General features: G+C 41.9%; 1 protein-coding gene across 5 annotated transcripts in view; it reads left to right on the forward strand.

Moving 5' to 3' along the window:
* The window catches only part of sdk2b (sidekick cell adhesion molecule 2b), a 261,907-nt gene that overhangs the window by 183,678 nt on the left and 50,363 nt on the right, over positions 1-27,866 (forward strand). For 4 of the 5 annotated variants that reach the window (XM_034119923.1, XM_034119925.1, XM_034119924.1 and 1 more), the window contains exons 3-10: positions 5,136-5,242; positions 7,426-7,573; positions 16,649-16,782; positions 19,995-20,106; positions 20,900-21,090; positions 22,762-22,845; positions 24,462-24,656; positions 26,975-27,091. In XM_034119923.1, coding sequence (XP_033975814.1) covers positions 5,136-5,242; positions 7,426-7,573; positions 16,649-16,782; positions 19,995-20,106; positions 20,900-21,090; positions 22,762-22,845; positions 24,462-24,656; positions 26,975-27,091 — 1,088 coding nt within the window. Of the gene's footprint in view, positions 1-5,135; positions 5,243-7,425; positions 7,574-16,648; positions 16,783-19,457; positions 19,527-19,994; positions 20,107-20,899; positions 21,091-22,761; positions 22,846-24,461; positions 24,657-26,974; positions 27,092-27,866 lie in introns of those variants that run through there. The other variant, XM_034119927.1, reaches the window with a different exon arrangement.

Here is a 27,866-nt window from a genome sequence, read left to right on the forward strand (position 1 = left end):
TATAAAATGAAGCATACAAAATGTAGGATGAATTTTCCTGTAGTTTTTAACATCAGTACGTTCCTACCAACTGCACCACACACTACTGTAAACTCTGCAGCCTTCATCTAGGCAGATGCATGGATTTTTTACTCATCAAATATTTCTTATCCAGCAGTCATGTGCATAGGCTTTAATCAACAAGTATGATGCCATGTGAGACATGCAACACATAACCAATGCCGGCCATCAGAGATGCCTCACTGCTTTAGGGTTTATACAATATAATTGCCTGTGCAGCTCAGGGGCAAAAGGATTTCAAAGGGATGAATGTGGGCACATTCTACAAGAAACAAAGGGATACAGCAGACACATTCATATATAAAACACAAAATACAGGTGAAAATAGTTTGTGTGAATTGCCAACATCAGACAGTTGTCCATCTGTTATATCCTTAGAAAAGATGGAACATTAGGCTGTCCCTCTGGGCCTGAAGACAAATTACACAGTATTGATTTCCTGCAGCTTAATCCAGAAGTCCCTATTACCTGTCATGTGTCGTATGTAATGGGATGTTGTTCTCTCTTAAGGAGACAGAACAAAATCAAGAGTGGATCCTCAGCCTCTACAATCTAGCAGATGATCTCTATATATAATTCAATACAGTTTCCAAGGACATCTCCTCAAAAAATATATAGTGGATTATTGATTTGCTGCCACCTGCTTTCAGAGACATCACCTGTCGCTCGGTGAAGAACTGGAAATGTGTATATTTGATTTGTGTCAATGTGTTTATCACATGGTTGCGTTTTACTTGACGTTCTGTGATGGATAATGTAAGTTGCACAGAACAAGCATATAATAATCCTATCAGGATAATGATTCCTTAAGAAAAGGGCTTGCACAAGTAATCATTTGCCCGTGCTATTGCTTTTGTTTACATTCTACGGCATGTACAGGCTGCTAAATCCTCACAAGTATGCAACAATGCTGTTAGTGAAGTCATTAATGTAAGTAAAGTGACATCAACGTGTTGCAAGAGGGCAATGACCTCATCATAAACTTCAAACAACACCATGAGAGTGAGCCGTGACGCTCTGTGCTATGGGATTGCTTTTATTACGAGTTGTAAAAAGAATTGTTGCATCAACGCGGTGCATCTCAAATCATTTGCCGTGTTCAGCAGAGAAATTACACGATCCCTAATGACAGGAAACATTCATAAAACGATAGAAATGTATTGATGCTGCGGGCAAAAGATGTGTGTCATTACCGTCTCATCCCAGATTTATGATGCTAAGGATGTAGCCTATAATTACAATATTCTCCAACCGTGTGCATAAGGTTTTAAAATATCACTGTAGAAAGAGCAATTCAAGTAAATGATATGGGAGCTAAAGGTTTGATGTTATTATGGAGTGCTTCAACCTAACACCATCATCTTCCCTCTATCTTCCTGTCTTTCCATTTGTTGTCCCACTTTCCGCTCTCCTCCCCTCTCCAACCCACTCTGCTACCAGTCCTCCATTTTTCATCAGTCACCCTGCCACTCCTCCATCTAATCATTTCTCCTGAGTGGGGCTAATTAAAGGGGATCTGACGGAGTGCGCTGACCACAGGAACATCAATCAATCTCTGTCGGACGCAGCGAGCCCCCGCTGAATCCCCCCAACCTGCCGCCAACACGCACAGCTCCGCAAAGGTTAATTGTATTCATTATATAAGGGACAGAGAGAGAGAGAGAGAATACCGTCTAAAGTCACCCTGAAGGTTCCGGCTCCGGGGTGAATTCTCCGCAGGCCTCTGCGAGGTTACATTTGGAGCAGCGACACCACCTGTCAGCTATCCCTCACTTAATGTCTGCTGCTTCTACATCCAAACTCAAAAACATATTTACTTGTCTTGCCACTCTGCTCTCTTGCACCCTATTCCATCACCTCATCTCCCTTTCATCTATGCATATACATAATTGTATTAATTTAGTTGATGGAACATATGAAAGGAGTCACGCATCATTAATTGAGACTCCTGATTAGTTGATTAAGCCTTAACAGACTTTGGGCAAAAACTAATTTAGTCCTTCGGGCTCCAATGCGGCTAATGAGATTTGATATCCCTTCATTTTTTCTTATAGATATTAGCAGCCTTCGAACACACCCAGCCATTTGTTACTGTAGCACTGCTTCCACTTGGTAGCAGCCGCTTTCAAACCTTAAAGGCAGCTTTCTAGATATTTTCATGCTGTCAGAATAACAAAGGAGAAACTTTGCTTTCTACTGGCGTGAATAATATAGCAGGATTTGCCAATTTCGTTTCACTGTATCCACTGAGCGTGATATGTCAATGTCGAAAGATTTCAGCTTGGAATACTGGATCATCTTGTTTTGTGTTTCCCTCAACAATTAGCAGTGATTGACATATCCATTTGCTGTCGACACAAAAGCTGCGGTTGCCATTATCTTAATGAATTTCACAGCAAGCAAAAGAAACATCAATATTCAAGTGCTGTTAGTCTCTTCAAGATTTACCACAACTTGAGTTCACTAGTGACACATTTAAGAAAAGACTGATTGGGAAAGAAAGGCAGATGCTTCACTATACAGTAGAACTTGATAGGAATCAAAATGGAGAAAAGTAGAAGGTTGTATTAGGAACACAGATCCTTTTGAAGGACTGGTATTTCATTCAGTTCAGAGACTTTAAATATCTCCGCCACAGCTTTTCTGGCGGCTCCTAATTGGATGTTGGTTTGTTTTAACGTATTACTCATCCGAATATTGATATTAACTTCTCTCTGAATGCTGAAGGCATGCCTGGCTGCTTTTGTATTAGTTTTCATTAAGTAAGCTTTTGTGTCTGAAACTATGTCTACACTCTTTTGTTCATATTATTCAGAATCCTTTGTTTGGGTACCATCATACCCAAATTATAGCACTTACTTATTTTAGAAGAACAATTTTTGTCATGGCACCAATTGTGTGACTCCCTAGTCCTCAATGTGAGCGTGATTGTTGTGAAAGCATCCACACTTTCCTGGAATCAGCTTGTTGAAAGCACTTCTGAACTTTTGAATTGCTCTCTTTTACTTCTATTTCATTCACTTGAGCTCTTCCCAAACCTATATTAATGCAAAAAAAACTATTTTAAACAAAAGTTGATCACAAAAAATAAACTATTATATATAAACTACTCCAATTAGCGAGGGTTACACTCTGGCTTCCTTTCTGGCAGTTCGCTATGCACTCTCAAGCACATGCAGGAATATGACAGCAGCAAAGATGGCAAGCACCCTCATTGTGACAAGTTTTTCACCTCCCACAAGAAGTATTTCTTTTTACAAGAGTGTTTTGTGCTAGACTCAAACTGAACATGCACAACGTGCTTTAAGCTAATTCACAACTTGCTTCATGCTGTCCTGCCATCTCACATGCCCTAGAGACCAACAGTTGGCCGCTCCATGCCTCTCCCACTGCACTGCCATTTATTAGTTATCGTGGAAGACGATGCCTGAGCACTCGGCAGGCCTGATCTCTGAAATGATTTACTTCAATGACTGAAAATAGACCAATCTATTCTGTATTGCAGTGATGTCGGGGTTATCTCTCACAGATATACCCTGGTGTATTGCAGATATCGAAAGAGACACACAAGGCACACAGTCAAGCAAACATTGATCACTGATGAGTATCTACCGGAGTCTCCTCCTGGAGCCAATAGAGCAGTTGTTAGTTCACAAGTGATGCTGTCTAACAGTTGTTATACACACACAGGCTCACACAGGACCATTAGGGGCGTTTTAAATGGCCACTTACAATCATCATAGCCTCCTCCTAACTGCATACACTCCCCGATCTCTTTACAAGACTTCTGCATCTTATGCGTGTCTTTGCAGTCACAATTCAACGGACTGTACAAAGTCATTGTGGGAAGAATGAAATGGTGAAAAGTGCAAATGAATCACTGCCTTAAGGGACGGTGACTTTCAGATTTGTACAGATTTTTTTGAAAGACCTTGAGCTGTATTTAGTAAACGTATTGTATTTTTTATTGCATTTTTTGATAAGCATATTTAACTCTAATTGTACCTTATTAACATAATACTGTACATTAATATCAGTATATGTTTCATTGTATGTATTTGTATGTATTTTACTTGCATTGTTTTTATATATGAATATTTTAATGTAATTGTTATGGCTTTTAATTCAGGCTATTTTTACATGTGTCATTGTTTGTATTCCATTGCATTGCGATCGAACACTGTTTCCTTTGTTCCTAGTTTTTACTTATTATAATGTTGTTGTTGTGTTTTTTCTGCTTGTTCTGTGAAGCACTTAGGGCTGTAACCTGCATGAAAGATGCTATACAAATAAAGTTATCATTAGTTAGTTATGTATAAAGCTGTATATTTATGTGTCACAACTGTGGGAAAAAAAAAACCCTGTGGGACAATACATCTAAAATCTGAATGCATAATAAGCCATATAGATATAGTGCACCATAAGTGGGTTTTTTACTTATTATATTTATTTTACTAAATAAATAGGTAATCATGATTTGTCACATGACTTGCCACTTGTTGTGTTGGCTTTCCATGTGACTCAAGATATGCATTAAGCTTATAGTTAGTTTCAGCAGCTTTGTAAAGTATATGTTACGCTGCCTCCACATGGCAGGGAGGCAGTACTGCCACCACAGCTGGACCCTGGAGTCAAGGTCAGAGGAAGAGTGTCAACTGCTGGAGACACATGGCTTTAACCTGCGTCCCAGGGGGGGGGGGGGGGTGCATGTGTGTGTTTGCATAGAGGAAATGTTAACGCTGCCTGTCTACGCAAGTGTGTGTGTGTGTGTCTTGGGGGAGAGCTTTGCTGTGGTTGCTGGGTTAGCCTCTCAAGCATCATTATCATTGAAATAAACAATAGCTAAGCTCCGATGTCCTCTGTGCCCTTGTTCCTCTATTAGACGGTCTTGCGTTTACGTGTGTGCACTCAAGCGTTGATTTCGGCACGTTTCATGAGTACACATTTGCAAAAACCCGTGTTTGTGCGCTTACATAAATACCCCTTTGATTTCCACTTTCTTGGTAATTAGGTCACCAGTTGATTGCAATTTAAGAGAATCCTCATGTCTTGTGCGTTTTTGTGCTTATTTAAAGGTACCTGATCCCCTCATTGGACCGCTCCCATGCCGGCCTCTACCGTTGCATCGTGAGGAATCGTGTGGGAGCCCTGCTGCAGAGGCGCACAGAAGTACAGGTGGCCTGTAAGTATCCCCACGGGACAGAGGTGAAACACAGATGAATGGATATAGATAGGTGGAGTGTGTGTGTGTGTGTGTGTGTGTGTGTGTGCGCGTGTGTGTGTGTGTGTGTGTGTGTGTGCGCGTGTGTGTGTGTGTGTGGTTGCCTTTGTATCAAGGGCTGAGTGGGGAGGGACAGCTGACGGCGGGGTGAAAGAGGTACCTGCATATCATCCGAGGTGTTATCAACCCAGACAGCTGTTCCACTCAGCATTCTCATTAGATTGATATTGTCACCGTGGTTGTTTTTAACTTTGTATCATTTCAATGTGACCGCCGCTTATTTCATCCTCGCTCCTTTGTCAACAACATCTGTCGTTCCTTGTTGAAGACGGGGCCCGGATGCTTTGTGTTTCTGTACATTTCCAACCGCCACTTTCATGCCACAGAGCTCCTTCTTTCCTATTAATGAGATATTACAAACGCACCACGGCGGTGTCTGGAGTGTAGTTACGTTGAATCCAACCTCCACGCCATTATCCCCTCTTCCCATGGTATGCCAGGTTCATTGGCTTCCCCTTGTTTCAGCGACATTTGAGTGGATGCGACACGGCGCTGTACCTGACTGAACAATGCAGCCAACCAGGCGTGCGAGAGAAAGAGACAGGAGGGAGACGGGGGTGCAGTGAGGGTCTAGCAGTCCCACCGGTCCACTTCTTTAGTGTCGGGCAAACATGCCGTCGCCAGCCGCTTCCTTCCTCTCTCTCCTCCTCACTATTTGCTGCTCCCATCACTGTTTCTTTGTGTTGTGGTTCCCCTCCCTCTCTTTAGACTTTGTCTGCTTTTCTGGCCACCACTGCCTTCTATTTATTTCTTGGCTTCCACCCCACTGTCATCTTCTTTCTCCTCATTCCCACCTCTTCCCATTTCCATAATTCCTTTTCTTCCCCCCTCATCAGTTGCTCATGGAAAGAATGTGGACGGTGAGACAGAGTGAAAAGGGGAATTAAGGACACCTGCAGAAGAAACGGATGAGACAGACAGGGGAGGGAGAGAGGGAGGGAAAGAGAAAAAGAGAAGAATGGGAGACATGGAGAGATCTCTTTTGCAAGCTTTTCCATTGAAGCAGCACAATTAGGATTGCGGAGACACACCTCCTGAGAAAGGAAAACATGCCCAGGCATTACAGTTTAGGGGAGAGGAGGAGGACATCACATCGCAGAAACTGCAGATCAAAGTCAGGGGATTTGCACACTTCCTAGATTTTCATTTAAGCTAAGCACCACAGCTCCAGCGCAAATCCAGATTACCTTTTTTCATTCTCTTTGAAAGAGAGCGGCGCGAGAGAGAAAAATAAGATTGCTATCGCTGCACAACCACTCTAACATCCCCAGTTCAAAGCCCCATACCTTGATCCGTGCGTTTCACAACGATATTATTATTTCTAAACTGTGTTAGAACTTAATTGAGTGTTTGATGTTACATTCAAATGATTTTTTTTCTTTATTGAAGATCAAAAATAGGATCCTTTACTCGCATCTGAAATCAAACAATCATTCCAACCATAGAGAAATGCATGCTTCTGTTGTGTTTGGAAGAATTACAGGCAGTATCAGCCAATATGGTTGCATCAGACAATTGCACAGCTGAGATAGAAAGAAAAATTGAAGTTAAGGCTGATGGACGTGAAATCCATCAAACATTCCCATCCTTCCTATATATCTCACTCAGGAACAGGCCGAGCATGGAGCAAGAATATTAGCGCAGTATTTTTCAGCTTTTAAGATATAATGAGGCAGGGGAGGAATAAAGCCGCTGTAACAAATGAAATGTATTAGGGGATAATAGAATAGCGGCAGCGCTGGTCATCTTCTATGTTGAGTAATGCACACATTTAGAGTGCGATTAAGATTGATTGCCCTTGATGCATCCACACAGGAGGATACGGAATATGAGTCAATTTGGCGTCCCCTCTGTGTCCCTGTGTGAGTCATTACATCTTGGTTCCTTCCAGCCTTTCTTGATGTACTGTGGAAACCATGGCAACCACACTGTGCTGTCCATCAATGTAACGTTGCACGACAGAAAGCAGATGGCAAAAGCTCTTTGGGGCACCAAAAGTCAGATTTAAGAAAAAAGGGAGATTTGTGCCTGTGACTTAACTGAACTCTTCCTTGTTTCTAACTCTCTCCTGTGTTTTCCTGTAGTTATGGGCAGTTTTGAGGAGGGGGAACGCTCCCAATCCGTCTCCCAGGGAGAGGGTGCGGTGGTCCACGCGCCGCGCATTCGCAGCTTCCCCCAGCCCCAAGTCACCTGGTTCAGAGATGGGCGTAAGATTCCACCCAGCAGTCGCATGTAAGTCCTTGTATTCATGTTTTCAGACTTGTTTTCTTCTTCCCCTGGTTTCATGTGTTTGCTTTACTTTGATTTTTTTCGTTTGATCCTGTTACTACGTCTTTGTGCCTTGTTTGTTCTGTGGGGTCTTTGATTGCTTTAGTTTGATAGCGTCTGTTCCCACCTGTCTTTTATCATTCATCTCGCTACATTTTGTGCTAAAAGAGAGTTTGAATTTCTCCTGCCAAGACCAAAGCAGTATTGACACTGTGTGAAATGGAATCGCACCTTTGATTCTCTTTTTTATTTGAAAAGAAAACCTATACCCACCACTTTTATTTCAGCTCATCTGTGTCTCTGTCTCTCTTCATTTGGGGATTCTGGGGTCAGCTATCAAGTAAATAAAAGAGGTGAATCGGGAAAGAGGTGTTCTCTGTCTGAAAGAGAGTCCAAATATGGGGGGCATGGGCCAATGTTGGTACTTTAATTACATGGGATTTGATCTTGTAAGCTGTCATCATCACACACTCACACACACACAGACTTCACACAAACTTATTTTATGCCTGAATGTTAATTGATTTTGTAATTGTTAATCAGATTATCAGATAATAGCTCCATTTTAAGAAACATGGAAAAGAAATACTCATTGTACTTATCTATATAGCATATTCAGGCTTACAGTATGTGTTATTAAGGGGGTACTCAATTCATTTAGTTGGACTCACAACGTCGGGTAAAACATATCATCTTTTCGATCCCACACATTTCCTTTTTCTATCTCCTACATTACCAACAGTCCAACTCGACCACCCATGGTGCGTTTGAAGATCTGGTTGTGTCTCTAGTAGCGGCTGATGTTGGCCCTAAGGATGATAAGCGTGCTTCAGAGGTCTGGTTATCTCACTTCTGTCTAACTGCACACCCGCAGGTTTTTATTTTATTTCCCGCAGATCACTCTGGAGCCACTAATACCATTTGTATTCGCATATGCAGTAGTACTCCTAAGACCTGTAAATAGACTTGGAGTAGAAATCTCTGTGGTTGCTGTGTTTGTATAAGAATACGTCTTGGATATGCGACCATGTTATAAAAACACTTATCCCTCTGTCATCACATCTGCATTTCCCGGCAGTGGGAGGTGACCTTGCCCTTGGTTAGAGTGAATCTTTCTTATCTGCTCTTTATCATCAGTAATCATACCCTGACCTAGAATGACAATGAGACAAACACCCAGACTGACTGAGAGGCTGAAGGCTGCAGATGGCCGTGGATCTGCAGAGCCATTTTGTTCCGTGTTGTTGTGGAAATCTGGATTACTTTTGAGAAGTTATTCGGAAAAAGGTCAAACAACAGTGACGCGTGCAGCTCAATGTGTGTAATTAGGTATTTGAAGAGATTATTGTCATGGAAGTTTGAAGAAGGATCGCACTTTGTCGACAGTTTTAGTGAGAAGGCGTCCATCAAATAATCGTCCAACTCCTTATTAGTTTCACATTTCGCTCATTCAGCTCCTTCTACTCTCTCTCCCTTCATGTCTCCTTATATCATTTTCTGTTTATGTCTCCCTCTCTCTCTCTTCTCACTCCTTTTGTCTCCATTATCGGCCACCCACTGTGTGTACTTTGCTTCTCTTCATCCTCGCCTACCTACCCTCTAGCTCTGAGAATGCTAATTTTGCACGCACCACCAAGGTCACTGTGTGCAAATGAGAACCGTTGATAACAGGCAGTCTCTTTTTATTGAAAATCATTTAATTGAATTTGATTGGTGCCACAAGCGTTAAACTCTGCAGCAACATCAAAGTCTCACTGGTGGAGGAGACGGAGGGAGCACCAAAGAGATTGTTCTGCGCCCAAACACAGTTGTTACCTTGACAAAGGCTCTTTCCAAGGCCTGGCGCTCTCAAGAGTCAGCTCCAGCTGTTTGGTCTCTCTAAACATCGTCACGTGACTCCTATGTATTCTACCAATCATCTGTGAAAGGCTGGTAGTTATATTTCAAAGATGTGTGCCAATTAATGATCCAGAATAGCAGTAAAGAGATATCTAAATTATTAGAAAAAATATGCAATGCACCACAACCGATAGTCCCTTTTTTCTCTCCTCATCATCGTCCCCTGCTCCTGCTATCCCTCCTCAGGTGTTATAACTTTAATTTGCAGGCTCTCCAGGAGTTCTTCTAGCTTCTTCTATCTGTGCTCTGCTTAATCACACCTCAGCAATAGATGAGAGACGCAGAAACAGCCGGACCCAGAATAACTCTGTGCTACCTCTGCAGGCTGCTGTACTTGAACTACAGTATTTGTCACGTTGAGTTTACATTTACTTTGTGATCAGTTGGCCCTCACTGTGTGGACACATTGTAAGTTGCTTTTTTCAAATTGCATCACACAGTAGGAGGGGTTGTAACTACTGCTTTTACTGTTGTGGAATGGTTTCAGGAGCTTTGATATTAAACAAGCCAAGTTTTATGGTGGATTGAAAGAACTGTTGTTTAGTTAACTGGGTCTCAGATCTCAAGCTATCTCATCACAATTTAACCCCTCAAAATAAAGGGTAATAGGTCATATTGGAGCTGCCAACATTAGCAAAATACTGGAATATGGTTTGATTTTGTTCATTTAATTTAAGTATCAAATTCATGTATGCAAAATGCAAAGACCTCTCTACTAATAATACTGAAGAATGAACACATTTGGCTTTCTGCTTGCCACAACTTGAAGTTAATGAAGTTTTTCCATCTAATTATCAGTCGTGGAAAACTACCAAAATGCTAGAAAAAAGATTGCGATGATTAAATACATTATGCCTGCTGTACATCAGCTTGTTAACATCGTCCTAGCACTTCAAGATCAAGGATGCAACTCATACATGGATTCATGGATAATTTATCGTTATTGTCAACAAAATGCAGTCTAGTCTAACACAATTCAAAACACAATGACACATGCATTCCTGTAGTGCGTGCGTTGAATTTGTATGAGGATTAATGTAGCAGCAAAGGAAACATTGCATGTGCATTCTCTGACCATATGATATGGCCGGCATCTTCATCATAAAATATTTGACATAATGGAAACTGTCAATCAACTCTGATGTCTGAGCACCAAGCATCATTGATCCACTGGAGTCCTCTGTGAAGTGCAGCTTGATCCATGATGCCATGATGAAATCACGTCTCTGAATGTTCTCTGGGTTAGCCTGAGCATTATTTCAACCGTGACCGGACATCAGGCAAGAGCCTTCATTCTTAGCTGGGTTAGCTTAGCGTTTGTCTTGGCTTTCATCCTGGGGGCAGGTCACTCCACACGTGGTGCCGTTTGGTCCTGCAGGGTGGACGGAAGATGCCCCGGGCGGCAATTGTTTCAGGGTCCGCTGCACTTTATCCAATCCCACGCTTCACTCAACCGCTTTTGACGAGTGTTTCCGTCATAAAAGAAAACAATTAAAAGCAAAGCGTAGCGAAGTTCACGGGAGCTATCATGTGCCACAATAACTGCATACTTAGCATGGTGTGAACCCAGCACACCATCCAAACCCTGCATGTGTAAAAGGAAACCCACGGAAACTTACTGAATGCTGCATTTTTGCTTCCCTGCTGCCAGTTTCCCCCTGGCAAAGCGGCGTCTCACTGTGACTCTGTGACTGCTCTCTCTTTGCCATGTGGCCTCTGCAGCTGTTGCCCTTTGGCGAAGGCGAAGACTCCTGCGCCGTCTCTCACAGCACACCCATACACTTACGGATTCACTTATTGCAGTGTTTGTCTCCGTGCTGTCCACGCTCAAAAAAAAGTTGACTCAATGCTTAAAAATGCAGCCAGGCGTTGGCGTAGCAGCCCTTGGTTCTCACGTCTTTGTTGTGTTGCGATGTAGAGCAAGATACAAAGAGAGAAGGAGCTTATTTAGCATCAACAGTCATTATTCTTCCCTCACTGAATGGGAATGCATTTGTCGAGCTCTTTTCCATTCACCTGTCGTGATTTGTTGTGTTATTTCGGAGACTTAATGTGGTGTATAATCAGAGGCTCCTTCAGTAAACACTTTGGCCGGGAATTGCGGCGCTGCTGGCTAAGGTGAGTCGTCTGCTGGATATAGCAAAAACCTGTCCTCTCACTATTTCTCCACTGACAACAACTTACTGCCAGCTACCTGGTTTTCTCTCACAAATACTTTCCATTGACACCTTGGCATGGATTTATCTGCATTACACCGAAAACAACCTTGTCGAGGTGTCTGTTAAGACAGGACACAGAGGAGGCTGACCTGCAGGAGTCAGTGGGAGGACACCCCCGACACACACACTGCAATCCCCCCGAGTAATCTGCTGTAGCTACTGATCAATTAATGGCCCCTGCCTGTGATGTTCGGGCCCTGTCAGTCTGCTATAGATTCCCCATTAGTCACGAGGGCCAGTGAATAGCCGGGCCCTTTCTCTGCATTTCCATGTAACCAACTGCCCACCATTAGTCATGAACCCAACAATCCTCAGGTCAAAAGGGAAGAGATGTCGAGAAGAAGCAGCTCCAACCAAGAACAAAACACCGTCATGCACATGGCTGCAGGATTAAATTAATTATTGATTCACTTTTTGTTTATTTACTTGATAAATCCATTGCAGGCCCAAGGACATATTTTGAAATTGCTTGTTTTGTCCAACCAACAGTAAAAAAAAATCAAAGATATTAAATATGCAATGATAGCAGAAAAGCGAATCTTCTGATAATTTGGTTTCTGCATAAAAAAATCACTTTGATTAAAAATAATATTACTGCAAAAGAAAAAGGTAAACCGGTCTAAATTCATATATCTAACAGGCAAACCAGAAATCAATACAATCGATTCAATAAAATGTCATGATTTTTTACGGACACTAGTCCAAATCCCCAAAATGTACTATTTATGATGAAATGAAACAGGTCAAATCAGCACCCTCACACTGTTGAGCTGCAACAACCAAATGATTACATTACTTGTTCAATTACCTCCAGATATTAATTGATTATCAAATAATTGCCGTTCAGTTTTCTTTCCATCGGCTTATCGATTGTTCATTGAATCTTTTCAGCTCTAGTGAAGATAGATTGGATTTACAGGATGGATTATCAAATAGCTTGTTATTTATTATGTCAACACTTCTTATTCTGCAGGTCAAGGCTGATCAGAAATGGCCTGGAGTCCATTTTGATGTCACCATTTGACCTTGTAGGGTATTCGGGGAAATCCATTCTTTCTTCACAGTTTTCTGAACACTCAACCCACTGCGAGCAATAGGGTATTAGAGAGCTAACTGTGAGCCACAAATCTCCAGTGCATGCCCCTGGTGAGAAAACAAGTGGCTTTTTTCTTATGAGCAACACTCTCTTAACTATTCTCGTCTCTCCTCTACCTCTCCAACCCCAGGAGCTGTGGCTTTTTCATCACAGGTCTTGAGCGGTAGGGCTGGCAGCCTGCTGCTTCCTCTCACTCTTCTGGCTCTCTCCAGCTTTTCGTTTGCATTCATCTACTCACTGGCTGTACTTTGACTCATACTTTAGCCAGCCATGTGAGCTGCTTGATCCCGTCAACCTCCCTCTCTCCTTCCTGGGGGAGCCCATCAGTCGACTGGGGCCATTTGTCTGCATGTAATGGAGGTCTGAGGCTGTGGAGCGAGGTGAGCTCCCTCACGGCCCGGCGGAGAGGGACAGCCACGACAGATGCCAACACACTCCCAAGCGTGTGTGTGTGTGTGTGTGTGTGTGTGTGTGTGTGTGTGTGTGTGTGTGTGTGTGTGTGTGTGTGTGTGTGTGTGTGTGTGTGTGTGTGTGTGTGTGTGTGTGTGTGTGTGTGTGTGTGTGTGTGTGTGTGTGTGTGTGTGTGTGTGTGTGGTGTTAGAACAGGCCCAGCTCTGTCAGACTGTGTCGGTACTGGATTAACACGATAAGATATGCACACTGCGGATGAACTAGATACAGAGATATGCTCTTAAGATACTTGTTCAAAATGTAGAGTCCAGGGACGACATGTCCTTAAATAAAGAGAGCATCCATGCCTCATTGTTTATTTCATTTCCTTGTTATGTAATGTATTAGTAATAATGAAAATTAGGAAAAGGGAAGCACCCAGTGGCAAATCAAACATTTATACTCCTATCTCTCTATTTCAATCAAACATAAATCCTCATCATCATTATTGATTAAAGTGCTAGGGAATCATTATCAGGCTGGCAGCCATTGAAAAGCCACCCTTGACGCTAAATATAAATAAATTGAGCCACAAGAAAGTAATTGCATATGAGACGGTGCTGCTTCGAGCTGCAAGCAAAACTGGGATTGGGCATGAAGCTGCACAGTTGGCCAAGATGTTTCTGAGCAGCTGTCCAGCCTGCCAGGCTCTCCTGTGGACCGCAGCGCATTCTGGAGAATAATAATGGAAAAGGAAATTGGGTTGGAATAAAAAAGAGAAAGTGTTCAAAGATGCAGGAATAAACATAAAAACCAGACGGAAACAGAGGCATGTTCACACATATCTGATTTGTCCAAATTTCTCCGCTCCGTGGTTTGTTAAATCCCCGCACCGTGCCGGATACGTGGTAAGCCATTGTTACATTCCGCCTCAGACAGCTGCTCACACACCGCCGAGATGCTGGGGACTTTAATAAGGATGACCAAAATGCATTGAGCGAGATAATGAGATAGATTAAAAAATAAGCAACCAAAACAAGAAATTACTTCAGGAAGCTGGTCAAAAAAAAATCCATTACCTCCTTTTAACCAAAGTCTTATCTCCCTCTTCCCGCTCCCTTGATATACATGTAAAGCCATTCAGGATAATTGGCTTACTTTTAATTTCTTCCTGCATCATGTGGTCTTTGATCCCCCAGGACTGGTGAGCCGGGGAGCGGTTAGTCCCGCTGAACACGCTGCATAACAAAGTCTTATGTGACCCCCGCAGCAGCCCTGATTACAGGCTGAAGGGAGAAAATGCTCAACAGGGAAGCACATTAAAATCTACCATTCAGGGGGAAAACTGCCTCCTACGCTCTGGTTATTATTGCCGAAATCAGGGCTCTGTATGATGGTAAAATATTCGTTTTTTCTCAGGTGCTTGGATGCCGTGTTTAGGGCTTTGTGGAAGAAAAATATAGAAAAAAGAAGCTTCTAAGATCATCATACAATGCTGTCAGTATCACAGAGAGAGTCGGATGCCTGCTGTAGATCACATAAAACTCTGCCTCCTATAACTGAGCAGCACTACCCTGTATATTCATCTTCAGGAGTTTATAAGCGACAGGTAAAGAAGTTAAGCTCCAGATTGTGTCCTGGGATGTCGCCTGGGATTCATTCAGCGCTTTGGACACTTCCGTTCTTCCCATATCCCAGAAGGGATCCATAATTCATGACTGTGCGTCCAGGATGTCACCGCTCCAGCAAGCTAGCATTAAATATTTACCGCAGATCATAAGCTGCAGCCATTGAGGCCTGTCAGTCCCTTTTAGAAAGACTGTTTTCAGCCACAGCATGCACAGGAAATCCAAACATGAACCCAGTGACTGTGGCTGCTCTGGGAAATATGTTTGGATGAATCTCATAAGTCATAATACTGTAAACGCTAAGAGCGCAGGTAGCTATAAGCAGCATAGAAAGCCTTTTTTATTTGATGTGTGCACACTATATATTTTTCTAGGCCTTTTTTCCTCCTCTCATCAGATCTCTTGCTACCTTAAGACACAGCAGGTACTTAGATCCCCCGCTGATGAGATGAAGGTCAGGATGGAGAAGTGGAGTGTTAGATTGGAGGACGTGAGAAAGAGGAGGTCATCACATGTGAAAGGATCATGGCTTAAATGTAACAGGGGTTAGCATTTTCACACTTGTGTGCAACACGCCGAGAGAATTACAGTTCTCTTATGGAAAAAAGCCATTTCTCTCAGGGGATCAAAGACTTTTTGTGTGTTATTGACTACTAAGATAGCTGTTATTACCGGTTTTAAGCTGCCAATAGCTCTGGAAACGTCAAAAAGAAAAATCAAACTGAGTATAATATAGGTATCGGAGCCAGAGCCACAACCATTTGAATTCTATTGATTTGCTTCTCTGACAAAAGTATTTTTCTCAAGACCAAGCTTCCTGATGGGAGGTATTTGTACTTGTGTGTAACTGTGTTTGCAGGTGTGTCACAAATGTACATATGTTGTTTAGAATTCATTTTTAGCTGCTTTGCTGATGAGTTTTTATCCTAAATCTGGTTCGGGAAAGGCCAGAAATGATGTCACTTCCTCACCTGACCACATTCAGCATCTGGAGGAATGGATGGAAGATAGAGGGGGCGTAAGATGGAGGGATAAGGCCAGAGGAAAAGATGTATGTGGGGGAGGGCACCCGCTTGGAACGGACTATCTACCTCCAGATTGTTGAACAGAAAATATTGATTGTTAACAGTCAGGGGGCTGTAACACGAGGCGGCAAAGGAGAGGGAGGAACATTATTCTCTTGCTACGTTGCCGAGGGAAAGTCAAAGAGAGGACTTGATAGAGACAACAAGACACCAGGTATTAGTCCCTATAGAACGCTGGCTGAGAAATTGATCAGTGTTTATTTATTCAGGCATCATTTCAGGAGGACGCTATTGTTTCTTGCCAAAAGTAGTCGGCTGCCAAAACGCAGGCCGAGAGGAAGCTGAGGGGTACAAATAGCCAATTAAAAGCCCCGGGTTATTACGCAGAGCTATCATATTTCAGAGCGGACCATGAGAAGTATGAACAAGGGAGTTTGTCAATATTTCTCTCTTGCTAAGTCAGCAGCTACACTGTGTACACATTGTAAATCGATATAACTAATGCAGCTTGAACAATGTAATTAAAATGTTAAAATGGTTAATGCCCTTTTGGGCCGTGGGATCAAGTGTGGGCTCACATATTAGCCATCATTAGGCCGTCAAAAGCTACCTCTTGATGGTTGAATGTACTGTTTCTTCTTTTGCGTGAAACTTTATTATTATAAATTGTCAGTCGTACTTGAGTCCTTACTCCTGTCTTGACTTACTGTTTCCTCCCCACTGTATTCTATAGTCAATATGTCTTGAAAACAGTTTCTTAAATAGTTCTTGTTCCTCCACAGTGCCATCACTCTGGACAACACGCTGGTTATTCTGTCTACAGTGGCACCAGACGCCGGGCGCTACTACGTACAAGCTGTAAATGACAAGAACGGAGAGAACAAGACCAGCCAGCCCATCACCTTATCAGTAGAGAGTGAGTAATCACACACTTTGTACACACACACTGTAATCAGCTCATTATGCCACGACTGGTAGAAGTGAGACTCCACTGTAAGATCTTGCTAATAAGAACATTCTGCCCCTCCTCACGTACTGTAATTAATGTACAACATTGCTTCTTATTTCCTAAGCTCATCACGTTTCCTGAATTTTAAATTGGTATAATGTGACGTAACTAGTACAAATAAAAGAAGAAGAAGAAGAAGAAGAAGAAGAAGAAGATACACTTTATTAATCCCTTACAGGGAAATTTCTTTCCCCACTCTGTTGTGTTAACACACATTACACACACAGGGGAGGATATACATGCACAAACGCAGAGGATATACATGCAAACACACAACCACATGCAGATAGGAGAGGTGGCAGAGCAGAGAGGCTGCCAGGTACCCGGCGCCAAGGGAGCAGTTTCGAGGTTAGGTGCCTTGCTCAAGGGCACCTCGGCAGTGGCCTTGGAGGTGAACTGGCACCTCTCCAGCTACCAGCTCACTCCATCTTTTTTTGGTCCGATCGGGACGTGAACCAGCGACCCTTCGGTTCCAAGACCAAGTCCCTACAGACTAAGCCACTGCCGCCCCTTTTTTTTTTTTTTTTTTTTTTTTTTTTAGAAGATTTTTCTTTTTTTTTTTTTTTTTAGAAGAAAAGTAGTGGAATACAATACTTCTTTATTAACAAGACTATTAAATAGTGTGACACTAAATGAAGTACAATCCCTAAAATGTGTTCATTACTGGAACAAATGCACGTTCCCTTCCCTGAAAAATATATATAATATACTGTATATCATAACTCATGGGCCATAATGCGAATAGAGTATTTTTACTTTTGGGGCCCTTTACTGCTTTTGGGGTTTTCCCTCTCCTGTAGTGTGTAATATATGTTTGTGTGCATGTAAATGGTCTGCAAAGGCTTAAATCCCAAAGTTCTCTCCAGAGGGAGTTTCTCTCCCACACCCTCCCACCTGCCTGAAACGCCTCCTTTGTTTACTTTCGTATCAAAGTGACATCACGACATAACACTAGCGCTTCAACACATTGTACGTGACAAGGTAATGGGTGGGACATCTCGGTTGACAAATTACAGCAGAGCCAGCCAGCTAACCAATCAGAGCAGACTGGGCTATCATTCCAGACAGAGGGTGAACGTATACTTGAGTATAAGTATATTCTGCTGATTATACTTTGAATATAGGTATTTTAATTGTAATTATATATTTTTCTCTTACTTACCCTTTGCTTTATATTTGGTATCACCACTTTTTGATATGTTTTCATTTCATTGCACTGAAGTGTGTCTGTAGCCAAATTCACACGTTATTGCAGATGTACGCACTCAGGAAGAGAGAGCTGCGGGGACAGGGACAAAGACAGACTGTTCTGCTGCCAAGTAGTTCTTGATATTCACCAGCATCCTCAGCTGCCACAACAACAACAAAACACAAGATGCACAAATCAAACCAATTCGGTTGGCTGCAGCTCAGCAGAGTGAATTATAAGAGGAAAGCTATCAGACAGCATCTCATGACATGGTAGACTGGAGTTCAGTGTGGAAGTGAATGAGGACGGCGATGGTAAGATATTACAGTTGACAACACAACGGAACAGAAATAGCCTGTGGTACGCATGGAGAACAGTGGCAGGGTTGATTATACTAGTGCTAGTACACACACACACACAGAAACACACACACACTGATTCAGGTAAGATCAAGAGCCTAGCGGGAGGTCTCGACTTGGCAGGTCTCAGGGAATCATGCCATGCATTTTTATATAAGCATTACACACATGCTCCACATATATACACTCGAATGAACACCCACACACACACATAGATGTAGAGGCCAATGATAGAGCCAGTACTGAGAGTTGTGTGTGTTAAGTGAGTGTATGTGCAGGTGTATCCGTCAGTATCTGCCTCAGCAGCTGTTCCTGCAGCGACACCTCTGACGGTTATCTCCCGGGAGACTTCCTGGCTCCGGCAGTGCTTGCGAGGGCGGAGGTCAAGGAGAATTCTGAAGACACCAATATTGCTCGTGTTACATTTTCCATTCTCAAGATGAAGTAAAAAATCCTGCAAGTCAAGTTGTTGAACTATTATTTTAAGTGCTCAACACATTTAAGGAACTGTGGTTTGTCCAGTTGAAATATTAGCAATGTTTTCCTGGTGACTAGCAACCAACCTTGCCAATGATTTGAATAAATGGACCTGATCGGTTTAAAAGTGTAAAGGTGATAATTACATCATTTAAATTGAAGGCATCTGAGGGTACAAATGTTAGCAAACATATGTTTACATTACATGTAATAGGACTGCAGATGAAACTAAACTATCAATAGGGGTTCCTTGGAAAATGTTTTTCGAAGGGCTCAATGTCCCCAAAAGTTTGAAAACGCCTGGGTAAAGGTGTGTGTGTGTGTGTGTGTGTGTGTGTGTGTGTGTGTGTGTGTGTGTGTGTGTGTGTGTGTGTGTGTGTGTGTGTGTGTGTGTGTGTGTGTGTGTGTGTGTGTGTGTGTGTGTGTGTGTGGTGTGTGTGTGTGTGTGTGTGTGTGTGTGTGTGTGTGTGTGTGTGTGTGTGTGTGTGTGGGGTTCACACATGGCCTGTTTACAGTGTCTGATGACCCGAGATCGGTGAGATTGAGCTTTGACAGACCCCGTAGTTCCAACTGACATGTGCAGCCCTGAGCACACACCCAGGGCATGATGGGATTGACGGATCAGTGTGAGTTTATCACAGACATGACACATCTCAAGCAGCACACGCACACACTGTGCACTCGCTGCCATGGGCTGTCTGTCTCTGATGCGCACAACACACACACACGATGGCAAACACAGCGGCATAAACTAGTTTTCGAATGCAGAATTTTATACACACGACAGCCTATTCACCCCTTCAGCTTTGGGTTTGTCAGGCAGTATTTTTCTATCCCTGTTTCTGGTTCTCCAGCAGACATCTTATTATACACAGTCAGTGCACTGCCTCGTCATATTCCATCCATCTCTCAGGACTCGGATACACTGTGTGCACTGGTCACTTCCAATATGTCACGTTGGTGAACACCCCCAGAGCACTGGGTGGAAATGAGCGCATTCTGTCTGTTATAAACAAATCTATTTATCTATCCAGATCACTGCTCTGTGCTTAACCTCTCCGTGTCTCTGTGTGTTTGTTGTTATGTCTGTGTAGATGTAGGAGGTCCAGCAGACCCCATTGCCCCCACAATCATCATCCCTCCAAGGAACACTAGCGTGGTCACAGGCACCTCCGAGGTCACCATGGAGTGTGTTGCCAACGCCAGGTAAACATGCTGGAACTGCAGGGTCATACTGAAGAGCAGTCTGTTAAAGGGTCATACAGAGCAGGGGGTTTCATAGGGACTGCATTTCCGTAAAAATGTAGTTCCTCTGAGCATTTTCTGTGACTCATCAATAGCAACAGGAACGTTGATTCTTGAAAGTGATTTATTAATAGGTTTTTTTATGTGAGCACCATTGTTGTCTGATGCCATGAAACTCAAGCAAATACATAAAGTAGACTAGACTTCTAATTAGAAGACAAGTAGTAGGGGGAACATTTGTACTCCTTTTTTTAATTTGGATGAAAATTCCCTGTCTACACTCGAGGTATGTTTCCATTTTGTAAATGACAAAAGTTAGATGATCAAATAGATAATAGTGTCTAATTCATACTTACACTGCACAGCACAAATTTGTATCTAAGGAAATGTTTGATCAAATTATGTCATGATTTTCTTTCCATACCAAAAGAAATGCAACTTTTTTCGCCAGTTTTTGCAGACTCAAGTGCTCTTGTTTCTTGTAATATGCAGAATGAAAGCCCAGTGCTTCACTAACAGCATCCCTTGATTCATGAAATAGTCAGTTTTAATTTAAAACAGTTGGCACCATCTTAGCCCATAAACAGATTTCTTTTTTTGGTTTTTCAAAAACCCGATGCTCCGGCAGATTAAACAGATTGATGGATACGTGCCACATTGGATCAGTGTTGCAGACTCAGAATCATTTAAGCACAAGAAAATACATTCTCAGTGAGCTCATAGAAGACGTATGAAACTCTGCTTCGCTCTGTAGGCCTCTCATCAAGCTGAGTATCACGTGGCGTAAGAACGGCGTGTTGGTGACGAGCGGTTTGAGCGACTTCAACCGCCGGCTGACCATCATCAACCCCCTGGTGGGCGACGCCGGCTTCTACGAGTGCGAGGCCATCCTCCGCAGCAGCAGCGTGCCTTCAGTCAGCGGCGGGGCTTATCTGCATGTTCTGGGTAAGAATGATTATTTAAAATATGATTGTGTTTTCACCACTTGTAACAATACTGTTGACACCTTGTCTTCAACATGCACATTTGCAGGTGACAATATTTTCCAATTACATTTGTTGACACTTTAACGCTTTAGTATTTAGTATAATTAAATCAGCATATTAATTGAAATGTCTACCTGTCACCAGGTTTAATTAGAGTGCATTGCAAGTACTATTGTTAGTGTTCTGTGGGAACAAAAACACAAAACTTTGTGTAATGTGTGTAGTCTGTTTTATTAGTTTTTGTACATGTCAATGGTCTGCAAAGGCTAACAAATATGAATTTCTCTCCCATACTCCCCCCTGCTTGAAAAGCCTCTATTGGACTTTTATCTATTTTTCCTAAACAAAGTGACATTGCTATGTAAAACTTGTGCTTCTTTTGGCTTGCGCTCCAACACATTGTACGTGATAGTCTAAGGGGCGGGACAGCTCTAAGCAGTTGACGAATCATAACACAGCTGGCCAGCTAACCAATCAGAGCAGACTGGGCTCTGGTTTCGGACAGAGGGTGAAAAGAGGTGCTGCAACACAGGCAGTAAATATAAAGAGAAAAATAAAGCACTTCTTGAACATTAAATAATGTAAGCAGTTCACAGTAGAGGCACAAAATACAAAAATGAGCCTGTAAATTAGGGTATTGGGCCTATTTAAGTAGGCAGTCCACTTCCACATCCAGATGATCCTTATGGGAGAAGTTCCAGTATATTTTTCCACTGTTAAGACCGGATCGTGTCTTTATTCCTTTTCCATTTTTTTCTTGCAGCGCTTTTGAATGTTTGTTGTTTTGCATTTCGTAAAGTGCCTTTTATTATGTAACATGTTCTCAATGTTAGTGTTTCCATTCTCTGCTGTTGTCCTTAAGGTTCATTATAATTATATCCCCGACCTTTTTTCTATGGACATGGTGAAGGGAGAATGATGTGATTAGTCATAATGCATAATTACTGTGTGTGCTTTCATATCAGCCTGACAACTTAAATGGGAAGAAAACAGTGCATCTCCATTTGGCCACACACATCAGACAAATGTGTGGGCGTAAACGCTGCATTAAGGTTTGCAAGTTCAAAAGAACGAGCTGCTATGAAATTGATATAAATATTACAAGTCTCACGATATGAATCTGGCAAAGCTGCAGCGGTAAAGTCGTGACGAAAGTGAGGCGAGAGTGGTATTGATTAAAAAGGCAGAAAGCTAATGGTTGGCTTCAAGAAACTGTTTAATAGCATTGCTTGAGTCACTTTCCTTCCGTCTCACTGAAGCACTTTGATGTTTTCAAGGTTGTAACGTGATTCAAAGGACAAGGTGTGGTGAACCTTTCCCTTGAAACTGCTAACAGCCGTCCCTCTCCCCATGAGTTTGAATGATACATTTAAAACCATTATGATATAGCTATAATTGATTTCCGACATCAAACTACTGTATAATCACATTATCTTCAGCTGAGTAGTAGCCCCGTGAGCAATACATTTGACAAAAAAGTGCAGCGCAATATAGCAGTTATTTGTTTTAAACCTCACACGGTATCCCTAAGGCACTGTTTCACGCTGTGAGGATTTCAGCTGCTGGTTCACAATCATTCTTATGATTTTTTTTTATTCATTTGTCATCCTTTCTTCTTCCATTCCCTCAGAACCACCGCAGTTTATCAAGGAACCAGAGAAGCACATCACAGCTGAGATGGAAAAGGTGGTGGACATTCCCTGTCAGGCACGAGGTGAGCATATGGGTGCATTTTACCACAAGAATGTGAGGATAATAAATAATGCCTACCAGAAAGATCTGAAACAATATACTATTTATGTGACTATACTGAAAAATGTAATGGAAAAAAAGCTAAGCTAGACTTCCTGTCTGTATGGTCTGGGCAGGCAGTAGCTCTGTTTGAGTGGTTGGCCTGGAAACCAGATGGTCATCAAATGGTCACTGGTTCACGTCACCACAGCAAAATAAATATATATATTTGTGTGTACTGGTAATTGGAGGGGCGCCAGTTCACCTCATGCCCACTGTCAAGGTGTTCTTGACCAAATCTGCAACTGCTCCCGGACGCTGAAACATGGCAGCCCTTTCGCTCTGAGACCCCCCCATTAATGCCCATGTTTGCTGAAGAGAACTCTCTGCTCTATAGCTTCTCTTGGATAACTGGACCTAAACTCCCACTGTACATTTTACATTTATATTCAATCTAATATTTAATAATCCATTCCTTTCACAATTAATGTATATATAATATCCTGATTTATATTTTGTTACTGTACATTTGTATTTCCGCATGTATATTTTCCACATGTGTATTTTTTACTTTTTTAATGCTATTTTATTTCTATTTGAGATGTTTACATTTTGGATTGTTTATTTATAGTCTTTTAATATCTCTAATGTACAATGCCTTGTCTTTTTATGCTGCTGCAACGCAAACATTTCCCAAATTGGGATCAACAAAGTATTCTTATCTTATCTTTAGGCCTAATAGAGTGGTGCAGTGATGAGTCCTAAAACCCAGAAGTGAGTTAGCATTTTACCACTACAGGTTCCCTCGTCTCAGAGTCAATGGGATTTCTCCATAGGATTCTGGAAAATAGCTGGAAATAAGGTCTGTGGTTGACACAAATTTAAGAGACGGATCACGTTTTGTTCTACGACATTAAATACATCAGCAGTGACCCCACTGGTGATTTTTGAAGAGTTTATGTGTCTGAAAAACGATGGTTGTTAACAAGTGGCTGAATAGGATTACAGAAGTTGTCGAGGACGTTGTACGTCATTACTGCCGAACACGTAAACACTCCCGCTAAGTTTGTTTTCCCTGTTCTGCTTGAAAGCAAGTACCTGCGCTCTTGCAAACCGTTAAAACAAACGCTTCAACTTGTACAATTTTGAATCTGTATTTTTGAATATGGATCTTAAGTTGGCGTGACGTTGAAGCAGCGACCCTGCTATACTCGGCTGTAGTTCGTTTATAGCATAACGTTAGCATTTTGCTTCTGGCGATTAGATTTATCATTAGAAAATGATAAAAATAGGGTAGACATGTGGATATTATCCGGCTGAACAAAACGTGCATTTATCAAACAGGTTCGTTTTCCACAGACCTTATTTTTTACAATATTCCAAAATCCTATGCTTTTTTGTCGAGGGAACCCATGCGCAGCTTACTTCCGGGTCGGCCTACACAAATACGTCATCACTGCACCACTCTATTCCATAAGTCTTGTATGTGCATTTCTCCATTTAAACCGTAAATGTGTATCTACTGCAACCTGAATTTCCCATAGGGGGTTTAACAAAGAATGCCTTCTTCTAATCCCCACCCTTACTCATGCTCTGCAGGAGTCCCCCAGCCAGACATTGTGTGGTACAAGGATGCTTTTCCCATCAACCCTGTGAAGATGCCCAGGTACAGAGTGCTGGTGGGGGGCAGCCTTCAGGTCAACGGCCTCCTGCCAGACGACACCGGGATGTTCCAGTGCTTCGCCAGGAACTTGGCAGGAGAAGTTCAGACCAACACCTACCTCGCTGTCACCAGTAAGTGCTGAAGCAGATTTTCAGGAAATCATTTTTCACAGACAATTACTGCAATTAAAGTCCAATGTGTTTTATTAGAACTCTGAATAAACCCTTTTTAATACAGAACAATGTTAAAACGTTACACAGCTCTCATACAGCCCTTGTCAAAATACGAAAAAAAGACCAGTTGTAATTGCTTTACAAAAATAGAAAAGCAATTCCAACCTGTAAGGAGAAGAGTAGCAGCAATTTAGTGCTTTATATGGAATTCTCCTGCAATTTCTTCCTCGAGAAGTAACTGAAGATTACACAATGTCCTTTTTCATCACAATTTAGAAAAAGGGGAACTTCTTTTGCCCCAAAGAGGTCAAGCAATATATTAGTTTTCAGGAGCTAGCTGCTTGGTGGGTTCATCCCTTTGTTCTACATTGAATAATCTCAAACACTGTCAGAAGGATTGCCTTGACATTTTGTAAAAACATTCATGGTCCCCTTACCCATTATCAGGTTACATCAAAAACCAAAAACCTTCAAATCAGATCAGATCAGACATTCCCATTAGCCTCTATGCTACAAGTTTTGTAAAGCCTCACAGAGCACGCCAACACTCTGTACTGTAGAGCACATGTGTTTAAAAAGCAGGAAATAAAAAAAGGAACTCACCTTGTGAAAAACCCGCCAGAGAAAAAGCATTTGAGCTCCATACTGTTTCAGAAATAATCTTTGATGTGGTTTAGAACAGGATGGCGTTTTATCACAGCAGAATTTCACTTTATCTCCGGTAGAATTCTGATCAGGCATTAGCTCCGCCTCCTCTATTTTTTTTTTCAAGCTAAGGACCCAAAATCCGCGTTTCTCTAACAGGTTTGCAAAAGAGGGGTATGAGCAGTATGAGGCATGGCTACAATGGGTGAACTGTTTGGTATTTTAAGCAAAAAACTTCACAGACATGTTTTGTATAGGTATGGCCCTACAATATATTCTTCCAATATAGCATAATAGGTCCACTTTAACTTAAGAGGGCTACAGTTCACAGACTTTGTTTAGGTTCTCTTTGCTATCTGATCAAAAACAAATGGTGAGGAATTCTAAAAACGTATGATTGTTAGCAAAACAACTACTTCTGCTCAACCCGACCGACAACTTGGTTTCCCAACGTGGGAATACACATTTGGATAAAATGTAATACTGATATTGACTTCTCTTGCTTCTAACACAGCTTGTTACCTAGGGAATATATATATACTTGGTCTGACAGGAGTGTAAATACAGTGTAATGATAATGTGATTGGCGTGTTGCGTGCAGAAGGTGATAATATTGTAAGAGATGTGACCCCAATCAGTGAAGATATATGTCAGCACTAATTGACCGAACATACCTTGGAGAAATGTACCGTTGTTTTCCGTGCGAACAAACTTCTGTCACATGTATTATTTAGTTTTTCAGAAATATATTCTTCTCTTTTGTTCTCAGTAGTTACTCATCTCTGGACTTTCTTATATGAACTGACAATTAGGCCTACACTATTAAGTTCACATGATTTATGACTCACCTTGAAGCCATATTTGCAGCTTCTCTCATCACCTGAATGAATCTGTAGATGTGTGTTTTTCCTAAGCAAATGCCACTGCTGGGATTAGAAAGATGACGGCTTATTTTTCTCTTTTTGTGCATCTGTTTGACAAGTTTCTGACATCTAATTTTCTTCACTTTGTCTCAGTTCCTGCAGCCTTCACTTCTCACTGCACCACATTATCAGAATTCATGATATTCTCTCTTCCTCTCTTTCTCTTACTGACACATTCTTTCTCTCCTCTCCTTCTCCCTCCAGATCTCATCTTTTCCCTAACACATTCTTGTCTCCTCCTTCTGTCCTTCTCACTGTGTCCTGAGATCAACACTACTCCTTTGACAAACTCCCTTCTCCCTGTGTCCTCTTGGGAGCAATACAGTTTCCTGTCATCCTATAAAAGCTTTGATTTATTGCATGTCAGAAATAGGGATTTTAGTTATCTCCATATTGCATTATGTTTATGCTTCTCCCTCAGTTATTTCCATTCCTCCTCTTCATATATTCGCTATCTCTGTGGGTGAAAGAAAATAAAAAATAGGCCGGCAGCAGACAGTTGAGGTGAAGGCTGTGTCAATCCACTAAGAATTAGTGAGACAAAATATCCACTAAACACTGAGATGCAGCAGGCTGGCGCTTACAGGAAATACCTTTTGAAGAGGGGCTTTGTCATAGACATTCAATATCTCACCTCTGTAACCCTCTTACCTTCTCTCACTGGGCTTTATTTTTATTCCGTGTATGTGTGTGTTTTTCTCCCCTCAGGCATCGCCCCGAATATCACAGCCGGACCCTCAGACAGCACTGTGATCGACGGCATGTCAGTCATCCTGCACTGCGAGACCTCTGGAGCTCCGAGGCCCGCGATCACCTGGCAGAAAGGTCCCCGTTACACACATGCACGCACACACACCCAGGGATTATGATGTTGATGATCTAGGCCTACACTTTGCCACTACTTAACATATAAGACCTCATTGGGTTCCATGTTTGCATTCCAGATAGGGCTGAGCAATATGAAATATGAAAAATCGATATGTGACCGTGGTGTGGTTCCTCAAACATCTCAGGTGCTGTGTTCATTAAAACATTGGCAAGATTATCGCATGGGTGGTGGGTGGTGAATTGTAAATAATTTTCTTTATACGAGAATATAAATTAATTTATGTTGGTATTTATACTATTAACAACATAATGACCATTAATTAGGTTTTCAAGTTGAATTACATGATAGGCGCTTCCACAATATTAAAGTGCTCTTTTTCCTTGCGACATACAGGATGAATCAATAGGGATAAATCATATCAAATACTAAATATACTTTGAAACTAGGTAGTATTGTCATATAGCACATCATTTTTCCTCCCCTGGTTTTTTTTATTGAACTTAGATTTAATTATTTTCCTACAAACATAAGTAGTGTCAGAGAGATCAGAAAATATATACACAACATAGACAATGTTCCTCCCCTGATTTTGAAGGCTGCGTAACAATGAAGAGATGTCAGTTTCTGAACTCACCAGACTGTTCTATTACTTGCATTTTCACACATTTACCCATTACTTGTTGTGATTGTCTGTCAACAATCTCGACTTGTTAATATGTTCTGAAAGCACCAATAATAAACCCCACAGAAATCCATCTCAGAGTATTTGGT

This window comes from Trematomus bernacchii, unplaced genomic scaffold (genome assembly GCF_902827165.1).
Source record: "Trematomus bernacchii unplaced genomic scaffold, fTreBer1.1, whole genome shotgun sequence".
Classification (NCBI taxonomy): domain Eukaryota; kingdom Metazoa; phylum Chordata; class Actinopteri; order Perciformes; family Nototheniidae; genus Trematomus; species Trematomus bernacchii.